The 13,627-nt window shown below is 45.2% G+C and overlaps 1 protein-coding gene across 2 annotated transcripts; it reads left to right on the plus strand.

The window, feature by feature from the left end:
* The first annotated feature begins 971 nt into the window (after positions 1–971).
* LOC112294399 (growth-regulating factor 4) lies at positions 972–7,081 on the plus strand. 2 transcript variants are annotated; one of them, XM_024544740.3, is made up of 6 exons: positions 972–1,211; positions 1,772–2,761; positions 3,367–3,600; positions 3,818–4,307; positions 4,592–5,211; positions 5,461–7,081. In XM_024544740.3, the coding sequence occupies exons 2-6, from the start codon at positions 2,326–2,328 to the stop codon at positions 5,685–5,687; spliced, it is 2,007 nt and encodes a 668-aa protein (XP_024400508.1). In that variant the 5' UTR covers positions 972–1,211; positions 1,772–2,325; the 3' UTR covers positions 5,688–7,081. The 2 variants fall into 2 exon arrangements, with proteins under 2 accessions (XP_024400508.1, XP_024400509.1); XM_024544741.3 differs by having other exon boundaries at positions 6,167–7,081.
* The last annotated feature ends 6,546 nt before the right edge of the window (positions 7,082–13,627 follow it).

A 13,627-nucleotide genomic window follows, 5' to 3' on the forward strand; every position in this document is an offset into this window, starting at 1 on the left:
TACCATGGGGGCCAAAAAATGAAGTTGTGCAAAAGGGCATTCTTGGATAGCTCTATCTCTAGAGGAAATTCCAAATGACTATTATACAACACACATGGAACCAATTACATAATAATAATTAATAAACAAATGAAATTAGTGGTTGTGGATGGATGCTCATGTCATTCTTTTATCTGTCCATTCTCTCACCGAGGATTTAATGGCCCTTTGGTGAGAGTATCAAGCTCTGATAGGATAACTTGCAAGTTTCTTGCCCATTTGCCTTGAAGCACACGGCTTTTCAAATCAAGTGATGTTTTCCATAGTGTATTCTGAGAGAGAGAGAGAGAGAGAGAGAAATATATAAAAAAATGTCACTATTATTAATGTTGATTTTTGTTTCGTAAATTTAATCAACTTAAATTGTTAGTCTCACAATTTAAGTTGGTTAAATTTATGTATATCTACATGGTTGTCTGTATGTCTGAGTGGGTGTGTAAGAGTTAGTAGAAGATGACGAGTGAAATATCCATTTAATAGGGGGGTTGGGGGAGTGAGGAAATTACACGTTTGCCCTTTGCAGCTGGGAGCTGCTCGCCTGCATCCTCATCCAAGGGCGAAGCACTATCCTGAACCTCCTAATTTGTGTGAGCCAGCCACTTCCTATTAGAAAATCAAGGAAAATCTACGGAAAAGGATCCAACCACAGGCCAAACATAGAGAAAACTAATGAAGATGCGAAATTAGCATTGCCATTTAAGCGCGGCGGAAAACCACACGTGATTAACCGCAGGGGCAGAGAGTGTTTTAATTTCTTCTTTTTTCTTTTTCTTCAGAGGCAGTTACTGGGATGGTGAGAAAAGCGGGTGAGGCCAAGTACCAGCGACAGAAGTCTGGCGCAAGGTAATTCTACGTATAATGTAGAAGTGCGGAAGGCGCGGAGGTCCGGAAGGGGGAGTCTACTAATTTAATGAGCGGGGGCCGGCGTCCAAGGGAAAATTCCATTTTCTGTTCTTACACTGGCAGCTGAGAGAAGCACGGAACACTGGGAGGGACATCTAGAAAGCAGAAGAGGCCGGGGAAGGGAAAGAGGTGGGGACGCCAAAGGTGCATGCGCTCTGCCTCCGCATTGTCTGGGCTGGTTGTGCGGCAGTGGTCGCAGGAGTCGTCGCCAACGGGGACACACACACAGACACACACACAGACACACACAGTCGCAAGTGATTGAATAGGTTAGTAGTGTGTTACGTTGCGCAGCTCACACCACTGTCCGATGCTTTGTTCCTCGTTAGAAAAAGTAGCAGCCTCACTAGTCTGTCGTTTGCTGCAACGCTCGCTGGTGGAACTGCGGGTGGTAGAACAGCTGTGCAGGAGGATGTAGCGGTTGAGTGTTGGGACCCAGGGGCTTTAATGGATGATGATCCAGAGTTGGTTGATTATGCGGAGAAGAGTGGAGTTAGTTAGCCGAAGTGTGAGTGCACAGGGATAGTGTGAAGGGCCGGGGCGCACTGGGCTGGTCCCCAGGGAATACTAGTGTGTGAGAGTTCATGTGTGCTTGTTGATGTGATGGGACGTCGTAGCTCAGTGTAGTCCAGAGTGGAGCAGGTTTTTGTACATTTTGTGTGCCAGCGGTTGGCCATCCCTATCTGAGCTAGTGCCGAAGAGGAACAAGATTTGAGGTTACGGGTTACTTCGAACTTGACGAGGTTGTGAGTGCGTGTATGTGAGTAAAGAAGCTGACTTTTGGTGGTATGTGGAACAAGGGTTTTGAAAGTGGAATAAGTGGATGCAGGTTTGGGACACTATCGATTTGATCAGATGGTGAAACGTTACACAGCTTATGCGGCTGCCTACCACTATCCGCGAGGAGCAGGTTGATGTTGCTCCCGTGAGCAAGAAGTTTGTCGCGTGGCGATCGGAAGGGCAGGTAGTCGCTGCTGCACACTACATGTGAAAGAGTGTTGTGTGCGTGTGTCTGTGTGCTCTTCTCCGGGGATTACAGGGCAGCTAAACTCCTGAAGTGTTGAACTTGGACAAAGGTTTAGCAGCATCCGCATGTTGGAAAGTAGAAAGCAGGCGTGTTGGGCGAGTGAGATCATTGAGATTGTGGCGTGAGTCCTTCAGCTGGATAGATTGGTGGAAACCGGATCAGGGGGGAGGGGAGAGGAGAGTCGGGGAGAGGTGAAGGCTGCTCCCAACAGTGTCTCACAAGCTGAGTTTCTCTGCTTGCGCTCAATGGACTTCTCGCTCAGTTTCGTGGCCACCACCACGCGCTTAGATTCCCCGAGTGCGTGCTCTCAAGGTTGACGTAAGAGCTAGGTAGTCTGTCGAGCCGATTCCTTGTCAATGCACACTATGAGCTCACCCAACTCGCCAGGGTCGCTGTCGCCCAACAACCACCTGAGTAGTTCGAAGCACTGTCGATCAGCCTCTGAAATGGACTTGGAAGATAGACGCGGCGGTGGTCCACTCAAAATGGCTCGAACTGATTCCTTTCATCGCCAGTCCGACCTTAAGATGCACATGAATGGAAGCCCCAGTGGAACCATGGTGCTTAGCAGTAGCATGGTTTCCGACGGTAGGCTTGGGTGTTCACCTACCAACTCTTGCGCCTCTGATGGGTCGCTCCTGGGCAATGACCACGGGAATGTCGTCTCCGACGCCAGACTTCTGAGACAAGATTCTCTGGTCTCGGCTTCTACATACTCTGGAGGTCAAGGTTGTGGAAGACCTCTCTCTTATCACCACCTGCAGTCTTCTGCATACCACTACAAGCCTTCAGGTGAAATGACCTCTACTGGTGTCAAGATTAGTTCTAAGATGCTCTCTTTTTGATGAGAGGTCGGTACTACCAGTGCTGAGGAAATCGAGGTCTGGGCCTCTATCTGAGGTCCACATTTGTGTTCTGTGCATTTGAGTGCGTGTGATTCCAGAATGTCACTTATCCTCATTGATGAATTTGTAAGAATACTGCTAGTCAGTTTGGAGTCAATTAGAGAGGCGACATTGACTTTGCTAAGGTTCGCCTTGTGAGTTTGGATTTTGAGTGGAAACTTTAAAGAAGGCGCCACCGCCTCCAGTACAGAATCCCTTCAAGATCATTGTTGTCAGCATGTACTTCTTGATCATTGCGTCGCTCTAGAAGGTTTTCAGTCATTCGTCTAGTTCTCAAAGCATCTGCCACGCTTCCTCAGTGCGACCTGTTCAGGCATTCCTCTGGTGGCATCCCGTCTTCGCTACTGATCACTGGCGTTAGTAATTCATGCTTTGAGTAGCTGGAGTGCAGTGAAGTCCAAGCTAGTGGTGCTTACATTTTAAGAGTTGCAGTAATATGGGATGGTAATCAAGCCTCTAACTCAAAGAAATCTTTCTCTTTAACGTGTGCAGGCGGTGGTCTATCAATGGGGAGGGAAAATATGAACCACATGGGTCAATCTGTACACAATCCAGTTAGCGGAGCCCGTGCTCCCTTCACCACTAGTCAGTGGGCAGAATTAGAGCATCAAGCACTTATCTTCAAATACATGATGGCAGGTGTTAACGTGCCGCAGGAGCTTCTGAACCCGATTCGCAAGAGTGTTGCGACAATGAATAGTTTATCCAGTCATCACACCACCAATCGTAAGCCCCTAATTTGCATATTCAAACGTTCTGCTCAATGCAGGTTTTATTTTTGGTCCTAATTGCACCCTAGGCTAGAAATTTTGTTTGAGCTTTTGGTGCCCATGTATGGAATCAGGTATGCCTTGCTTTCAACATCTCTCAACATGGGGTGCGATGAGAATTATTAGGTTTCTATTCACGTAGTTTTTTTTGGTCCCGTGGTTGGTGTCTGCAGTGGTATGGGGAGCCTTTCACTTGGGTGTCCCCAACAACACAGATCCAGAACCAGGACGTTGCCGGAGAACTGATGGGAAGAAGTGGCGTTGCGCCCGGGACGTCGTCCCTGATCAGAAGTACTGTGAACGTCACATGCACCGTGGCCGTCACCGTTCTCGCAGACCAGCGGAAGGTCAGACTTCATCTGCCTCACAATCAGGCTCCGCTACGTCCTCTGGACCCCAACCCGCCATTGCTGTGGGCGCCTCTCGCACTTCCACGCCCACTCCGGGCTCCAGCTTGACTCACAGCAACCTGAGGCCATCGATATTGTCAGGGAACTCGCAATCCACGCCTAACTTAGGCGGTGGTGGAATGGGTTACAACAGCCCTGGTGGCTCCGGAGGCTTGTCCGGAGGATCTTCTCCTGCCGCATCTTCCGGTCAGTTTCAGCTTCCGGGTCTCTCCTCGGCCGCTGGCACTTCAGGCCTGACCAGTAAAGACTACAGGTACTCTTACGTTACTATTTCTCTTGCTCCGATTAATATTTGGTCGAACTTGCCGTACTCGGCGCCCATTAATACCCATAGGCGCACATGGAAATGTCATCATCTACCTCAGTGTTCCACCTCTGTGTTGTGCGCACACAAGGGGTGCCATTGATTTGACTGTTACACACTGGAACTCATCTCGTTGATCACGCGTGCTGTCTGTCTGTCTGTCCATATTATCAAATGCCCCGATTGCGTGTCAATAGGATTAAGGCTGATTTTCTTATTGGGAAACGCTGCAGGTACATGAATGGGATGACTGTGAAGTCTGAGATGGGCATGGGCCCAGAACAGATACTTTTCTCGGAGGCATCTGGGAGCACTCGGGGGCTTAGTCAGGAAGCACAGTCATTGAGCAATTTATCCAGGTTGAATACCACAATGAACAAATCTTGGCAAACAATGACTTCATCCAAGGTACTGCCCGCCGCGCAGCCCAAGGGTAGCGGTAACAGCTCCCTTCTGAGCTATAACAGTTCTCAGATGGGAGGACTTCTGGGCCAGGAATTCGGCTTGATGCCGGAGGCTAGCCAGGTAAATCTAGCAGCAATGGCAGCCTCTCAACAGCAGCATTCATTTCTGAGCAACGGATATGGTGGGGTGGAATCGACCAGCGTAGGGCGGGAGTCGAGCGAGGGGCAGCCACTGCGACACTTCTTCGATGACTGGCCGCGCTCACGGGATCCGAGTGCCTTGGCGTGGGGGTCGGATGTGGAAGATTCAGACCGCACCACTAGCGCGGGCCGAGGAGGCCAGAGCAATCACACGAGCAATAACACGCAGCTTTCGATCTCCATCCCCATGACCGCTGCACCGTCGGGTGATTTCAACTCGCAGAGCAGCGGCGGCAGCCCATCCCGAGGCAAGTTATCTCTCTCACCCTTGAAGCTCTCGATTTCCAGGGCGGGGGATGCGTCATCTGACATAGGGGTTGGGTCTGGAAACGTTTGGGTTGAGTGTCACTATGACCGTCACCGGCACACCACCTGGGATTCCATTTCATGGAAACCCACATTGGTCGGTGGCCCTCTGGCTGAGGTTCAGCAGTCGGGTAGTAATAATCTGATTGTGGGCGGTGGCGGTGGCGGCGGTGTTGGTGGTGATGGTTCAGATCTCAACCTCCTCGCCGATGAGTGGTTCAATTACCATTGCAAAAAGTCATCGTTCTCTGTTCAAATTCTACCGTCCGACCACGTTGCTTCCCCTGTCGACGTTCTTCAGAGATCCACTTTTGCTTCACCTTATGATTCTAGTTGTAGTAATAGTAGCGCTAGCAGTCCACGCAGCACTGTTCCCTTGGACCCAGCTTCTGTGACCTCCGAATCCAAGACTGTTTAACCTTTTGAGCTCTGCTCAGAGTATACATATAATGTTTTTGGCATGGACGGAGGGAAACATTTTTATATGCCAAGGGAGTGGGAAAGTTGATGACAGCTATGGCTGGGCGTTCGACCATCGCCGTGCTACTATCATTGGAAGCACTTTATAATATTGGAAAAGAGGATTTATATAATGACATGGAGGATTGATTTTCGTTAATGGAAAGATTGGAAGATATTTTTAGCTCAAATAAGTAGAATGTTAGCAATGTAAGAGCGAAGGACATCACTGCTCTTGGCTGAGTTACGCATAGTACAGTTGGGTACCAATCTGCTGCCCTGGCAGAAGACAATGAACTTTTGGGGGGGGGGGATCCTGCTGGTTAGCGGGGGGACCTCTCTGTGAAAATGTGGAGGGAATGTGGGGCTGTAGAAGTGAGTGGATGAGAAAGTGTTGCGCTTTGCAACGTTGTATTCACCATCATGTTGGGCCTGCAGGATCAGGTTGAGTCTCAGTTCAAGTTCGTCACAATGAGTCGGTGAAGCCAACCTGCCAACAGGCAGTGAGTGAGTGGCTTTGTGCGGCTGCCTCAATTTTTCCTTTGATTTGATCATCTACTGCGGTTGGGTCTTATGCCATTTGGGAGCCCCAGATTATACCTCGCGGCAACCTTGTATTCCAGGGTGAATATACTCTTGGTTGCGATTGACAGCACTGTTTGGACTCCGGTATACTCTGATCAAGGCCTGAGTCGAGATGGAGATCTTCGTTCTGCTGGATCGTTGATCCAAATTTTGAGCATCTGTGCATGCTTTGCCCGCTGCACAGGAGCTGCGCCAACCTTCTTTTACTTCTGCGCCGTGCCATTAGTTCATGTTTTCTTAATCTGCAGGCATCTTCTTCTCACTATAAATTTGTTTGCCGCCTACATGACTCTGTATGCGGCGTTTTCATTAGAATCATCGTCATCCTCTCCTCCTCTTAGCTGGCTTTTGGGTTATGATGGACGACCCCCCCCCCCCCCGAAGTGGACGGCAGCATTATCATCTTGGTTTGTCTTCACACGCAGTTGGACCTCGTGGCCCGGTGCATGTCCCAATCAAGGCGCAAGTTGTATACTACATCTGACCACCACGGCGTCACTTTGCAAACTCATCTGTACTATGACTGCTCTTGGACAAGACATTTTTGAGAAATCTTTAATCCTCTTTCGTATAGAGGTTCCCCACCTCTCCCCCCTCCCCCTCTCCCAATGTCGAGTTTCTTACTTGCCCATTCTCTCCCCCTGGTGTGTTTCGGGTGTGAACTAGAACTTCCTAGCCTTGATTTTAATGTGTGCTTATTCACAAACCCCCTCACTGAAATTTTGTGTATCGGATCAATTAACCGTTCTGCATTCGTGTTCGCCGAAATGATTGTGGCACTGTTCTCTTCTCTGCATTCCTTGTTCCCCTGACACAGTGTGGTTTTCTTTTGTCTTAGACGCTGAGTCTGCAAATTTCTTATCATGTGTAGGACGCGAATCAAATGCTGTGGTCAATTTGCAGGATATAATCAATGAATACCAGGACTATTTGTGATAAGTAGCGAATGTTTGACACGGATGAGTTCTGGAATCTACAGATGGGAAGAGTACCCAGCCTTGATCACGGGTCTGATTAGCTTCCATTGTCACTGTCACTTATGCTGTTGTTTCTCACACGCGAAAGGATGTCTGTTGCGTTGAAAAGTCTAGGTACCTCACGCAGCGATCAATCTCAGTACAGATAAGCATTGTGCACTTCGGGAACTGTTCTGCGGTATATCGGCTTTTACTCACCATCGACAAGATAGGTCTAGTCAATTTTAGAGACTGCAAGCAGTTAATTTTCGACGGGTGGGTTGTTACGAATATCTTATTCCTGCTCAGGGCATGTCAAAAAGCTCCAGCAAAGAATCGAGAACTCCCTTTTGAGAAATTGCAGACATCTTATTTTTAACACCTAGCGCGATACTGAGCTCTCCTGAAAACGCAGACTGGTCGAGTGGAACGACGTCATGGTCCGCAATTCGGGTGATAGGTGCACGTCGTTTACCAGCCCAGACAGAGAGTTCGCAGTAACACGTGGTGACATTTGTCCCTTCTCAACAGATGCACAGGTCCTCTGTATTGACGACGACAGTTTTGCACTGAAATACTTCCACGTTCAAATGCCTTCGAATTCCTAGTGAGAACTTGGTGTCTAGTACACCAGAATGGAAGATGATGTGAAGATATATTGATTGTGATTTCGGGTAAAACGCGGAGTTTACCCCTCGTGTATAACCCAGGAAGCGTCCTGTGTGTACATGTCGTCTTAGTACTACGAAATCAATAGTGTGCTACGATATCGATCGTGGGCCCGAAGCTCGAGTAGTTCGTGCATTTTCTACAGAATTTATGATTGCCAGACAAGCATCTCCTGGAAGGCGAGTGCTTTTTGTAACCACTCTACTGCACTAGAATTTTCTCGTCTATGTTATCTTATTTTATATTATTTTTCTCACAAATCGTTTTTTGAGATAAGAACTTGGGAGACTGGTCCAGTTGTGCGAATGTTGTGTACGTTCATTCTTCTTGCCCTGTTCGCTTGCAAAAAAAAAAAAAACTCATTCATCGACGTAGTTGTCTTTCCACAAAAAGTTGTGTTTTTTCGCTCAGATGAGCGATTGCTAAGCACCTCTCGAAGGGAATGCCAGGGACAACCTTCATACCTCTGAATGGAAGATCTGAGAAGCTTTGAAATGTTAAAAAAAATACGGGGAGGATTTTCCTTGTGGGTGAGCTACCACCTGTACGTTTGGATGAGGGGACTGCAGCGATGTTACTTCGGACATTGCAGGAAACCTGGGCGATCCTAGTGTGTACGCTTAGCAGGAGGTTATGATGCATCATCCCTGAGTGGAGAATCGCTGGTGGTTTCCAGATTCCCTCAGGGAATGGTTCAACTACTCCATCCGAGATCATAACCTCCCTGTGTAAGTGTGTTTGTGGCATAATTCGTTGATAATTCCCAAGTGTGTCAGCGCCTAAACAGCAGATGACTGAGTTTTTTTTTTTTTTTTTTTTTTTTTTTTTTTCGTTTTTTTCTTTTCTCACTTACATTGTTGCCTTATTAGATTCTTCAGTCACTGTATTTTCCACAGTGGTATTTGAGTCAGAAACCAGCTGGTTGCACTTTCTAAGAAAATTCTCCCTAGGCGAGTGCCGTAGCGTCACCAGGACTGGCGTGGGGCGCAGAGGGAGTGTGTCAGCGCATGATGAATTTCTTGAAACCCTCCTTTGTACTTAATGAAATTTGCATATTATAAACGACGATGTAGGCCTGGGGGCGTCTGACCGCATTTTCGCAACGTAACTCACAAACACCTGCTGGAACTGCCCAGTCATCCTCCCCTCTTTGAAGATACTGGAGGCAGGGTCCCGATCTCCGTGTGGGCCCCCACACCCCCACAGAGAGCGAGAGAAAGCGCGAAAGAGAGAGAGAGAGAGTCTAGGCAGGTTATAGAATTCCCTCTGATGCTCTTGGATTGTTACTACGCGATCCCGAAGTGATCCAAGCCAGCAGCCAGCCAGCTCCGGCTCGAGCTTCCCCCCTTCTGTTGCAACTAGTGAGACACAAATGCACCCAATTATTGAGGATCTTGAATGCGGATGAATTCTTCGCTTGATGTGACATTAAAAGGGAGACGAATCCAAGGCTGTAAGAGCTCGTAGGCTGCGTTGATCATTCACGTGCTAGGACTGTGGGGCGCATGCAAGCAAAAAACGTACCATTGCTAAATCTTGAAATGGGCGTCAAGCAAGAGCAGAGGCTGAGCACGGTTTATGAGGTGCAGCGCTGCTGCTGCTGTTGCTGCGGTGCCTAGTAGTAGGTAGGTTCTGTTGCTGCAGCAGAGGCAGCAGCAGCTGTAGGCCCACTGACTGCACATATCAATTGCAATTCAAGGCACTAAAGTGCTTTTGTACCCACCTGCCCCCCCTGCCCCCAAGTGTGTGATCTGACGGTGTTGTGCACGTTACGATATTGCTACAGTAGTACCTCATAATTCCGTCAACAGTTTTATGACGGTGTATTTAAGTCCATGGATGGACCTCATTATGGCTCCCCTCAGATTTGCCAATACACGATGTGAAAAATTTACCCCTCTTACAGTCACCTCCCTGCTTCCATATCCGAACTGCACTGAGTATATGCTTTTGTGTGTGTGTGTGTGCTTGTGTGTATATATTTGTGTATATGTGTGTCTTGCAAGACTGCGATTTTCCACACTCCAAGCCTCCGCTCAGTTTGCCCTTTTCTCATCCACTTTGTATTAGTCAAATGCCTCTAATCGCGAGGACCAGATTAAAAGATATCCCTATACATTTTTATTTTTTTTACATTTATTTACTTCAATCTCGGATTAGAGCAGTGGTGATCCTGCAACGTAACTACAGGTTGATTGGTCCCTTCAGAATACCCAAGTTCATGACCTGTGATTCATTTTTGCTTGTTTTGTTATTCAAAGGAATCTTCATTTCTTCTGCTATTCACTGGATTGTGATTTTTCTGGTTTAATTTCAGCTTGAAAGCCGTATAATTGTGTCTTGTTATGGAATTTGCCGATCCGTAGGCGTTCATTAAAGTTCGTAAAAACCCTTTGATTTTGTTAGAACTCCCTCTGGATGTCTGATGGATTGTATAGCTTTTATCGACATTAAATTGTCTGTGTTTCATTGTGATGAGGACTTTAAGTTTCTTGTTGATATGATAAGCATCATTGAATGGGTAGAATATTATTGAGGTTAATCATGAGATCTTTTGAGAAAGTTTATTAGAATTCCAGAAGTAAAACTCCACCAAGATCTGCTGTATTTAATGGATTTTTGGTTCATTACATTCGAAACAATCATGTTCCACATATAAATAATCCTACACCATGATCCTAAAGAGAATTACATCTACAATAAATGTAATAAACCAGTACATAAATTTTGGCAAGTGAAAAATTGTTTCATACCAATTGAAAGTGAATAATCAAGATGCATACGGAATGACTATTATGAAATGCGTTTAACACGCAAATTAAATGCTTTCAATAAAAAACATGCAATTATGTATTCATTATTTATATATGCGTATATTTACGCATGATATACATATTTTTTGTTGTCACAGTTTGAGTAAAAAACAATAACCTAAACATAGTTTTATTATTAATATCACGGTTTTAAATTAATAATAAATCCTGAATAAAATTGTGACATGGTTGAGTCATAATATAATATAAAAATATAGATTTTTTTTTAATATTTTAAATCTAAACCAATTTTTCGAAAAATCTAATGGTTTTTTGTTGCTTTTTTTTAGTATCAGTAAAATCATTCAATCTAAAACACCTATAGAAAATTCTATTTTCAGAAATTTTCCAAGCAATTGAAGTTTACCATAATATAACCAAAGAACTTTCATTTTCAATGAAAATCTTCTCAATTTAAAATACTGATCTACTTTAAACTCAAAATTGTATTACTTGAACCTATGGTATAATGATTTCTAGTTATGTTCACTTCCTTAAGTTCAAGGAGACAGAATTATGTATGTATATATATATATATATATATATATATTTGTACATTGATTTAAAAAAAAATAAAATTTAATCCTAAAGAAAGGCCGAAGTTTTTAATACATTGTTGTAAATGACATACTGTATTTTGTTCCTAATTCAAGAATGAATACTCTGAAATTTTACATGTTGTAGCATTCCAACGAATGAGAACACGAGAGCGTGCAATCTGAAAAGTAACATCGAGCATGATAACGACCCTTCTAGTTTTCTACTAGATTCACATTTCAAGGGTAGAAATTCGTGGATGTTCAAGAGTTCATTCACATATAATTCTAAATAAAGAATAAATATAATATCTACAACCCCACCGGAGCCCTGTAACTGTCCCGGTATTGAGCACTGACAAGCATTGCAAGCTATCGTCAGCTATGGCGCCCCCTGAAGCTGGTGCCGCGATCGACCTCTACACCGAGCTTCCGAGGCCCCTTGCAACGAATTTCTGAGCTTGAAGGTTCGGCGAGGTTCAGATCGAGAGCTTTGGGATTGTGGGTTGTAGAATTACCAGCAGCCGTCGCCGCGGCGGTGGAGATATTCATAAATTTCTCGACAAAAAGGCGCTCCAAATCCCGTTCGGAGCTGCGGTGGAGGTTCTGTATGGCGCATGGCATTGCTTTACGGCGTTCTGTTGCGTCATGAGCACAGTTTGGGAGGTCGGAGAATGAGAAATGGGGTTCTAGGGTTTGAGAACAATGGCGAAGACCAGTGTGAAGGACGAAGCCCACAGAGCGTGGATGAGGTTGTGCTATGCGGCTGACTACAATAAGCTCAAGTGTCTCGCGTTGGAAATTGCACCTTCTGTATGAGAACAAGGGACAGTTTCTTGTTCGGGAATCTGTGAGGGAGAAACCCCACGGTGACAAGTCTGGCCCACTCTTGGATGTCATACGGCCGATTTGAGGAGGTATCGTTTGGTCCTTCGCTTTTTATTGACATGATTGACATGTTTTGATGCATTTTCTGTTTAGGTTTTAGTCCGTGTGGTCATTTCCGAATTTCGTCGTTGCGGGTACACTCAGCAGCTTAGTTTGAGCGCCTCGTATGCAACAGCGTGTAATCTTTTCATGTCAATGGGACTGGGTGTGGGTTTTTGCACCCGGTGCTATTGATCGGTCATCGAGTAGACGCCGTGACTCGTGCTTGCGTTTCTCTGCGTCACGTTGTGTTCGCTTGAAATTTTAAGGATTGTTTTGAATGCCTTGTATTGAATAGAATCTGTTGAATTCCTGTGCACCAGAATTTGAAATTTTTTATTGAACAATTCGAAGACTATCTTGCCTGTTGTTCAGATGCTTGGAAAGGATGGCCTTTCCACTCATCTCGTATTAGGGACGACTGGGTTTTTCCCAAGCTTGCCGAGAAGAAAGTTGAGGTTGAAGGGGATGTCGTCTCGACTAACTAACCTTAACTAGACCCATGCTTACTTGATTACGTCCATGCTGTACCAAGGTTTTGCACCTTGTACATCATGATATTGTTGGAGGTTTACAACATTCTTGTCCCAGAGCTGTGTGCACCTACGCATCCGGAATGGGGATTATTCCTTAATGTATAGCCATATTATCAGCATAAAATCAATTAAGAATGATCAGTCATCGTTTTCACACACACAAACACGCATATATATATATATATATATATATATATATATGTATATTCCAGAGACTGACATGAAAGAGAAGATACTCAAAAATCTCTCTTTAATCTAGGCTGGTTCCATTGCTTGGGGGGCGTACTTAAATTTTTGAGCCAAATTAATTCCTTTGTGCAAGAAAAGATTCTTGTGTGATGGACTTTATAAACTTGTGTTAGCCGTTGGTTGTGTCCAATTCAACATCTGAGTGGTGTTGAACTGGAGACTCCAGTTGCATCTGCTACGGCTGTAGCTAGCAAATGCGTCACAATTTACTCCCTGATCTTAAAAGCCTGGAACCAGATTTTAACAACTGAAGGCAACACACTACTTGGCTCTGCCAGGTTGGTCTTAGTCCTAGTGTGTTTCTGGTGAAGTGCTTCGGAATAATTACGTGTATGTGAATGTCATCAATTTTTGTGGTTCACCCACACGTTAGCTATCACACTGCCTCATTAGGTTAAGATGAAATTCTTGTACTGATAACTATTTCGTTTTTTCACTTAATTTTTTTTTCAAAAATGAAACATAATTAAGTTAAAAAAAACAAAAAGAAAATCAAAACAAAACAAAAACCTGAGTAGTAGATCTCTTCAGCTTCAGTTTGCAAATTTCAGTTTACGTCTGCTGTATTATTAAGCAACAGGCCATTACTTTTTCATTGCTGTGGCATTTAAGAAGTCAGATGTTTCCA

This window comes from Physcomitrium patens, chromosome 17, assembly GCF_059467195.1.
Source record: "Physcomitrium patens ecotype Gransden chromosome 17, ASM5946719v1, whole genome shotgun sequence".
NCBI lineage: Eukaryota > Viridiplantae > Streptophyta > Bryopsida > Funariales > Funariaceae > Physcomitrium > Physcomitrium patens.

Excerpts from the sequence above, each read along its gene's own strand:
- LOC112294399 (XM_024544740.3), top strand. The coding sequence starts at position 2,326 with ATGCACACTATGAGCTCACCCAACTCGCCAGGGTCGCTGTCGCCCAAC. Across the intron at positions 2,762-3,366 it reads ATACCACTACAAGCCTTCAG|GCGGTGGTCTATCAATGGGG; the intron begins GTGAAATGACCT and ends TAACGTGTGCAG. Across the intron at positions 4,308-4,591 it reads CTGACCAGTAAAGACTACAG|GTACATGAATGGGATGACTG; the intron begins GTACTCTTACGT and ends GAAACGCTGCAG.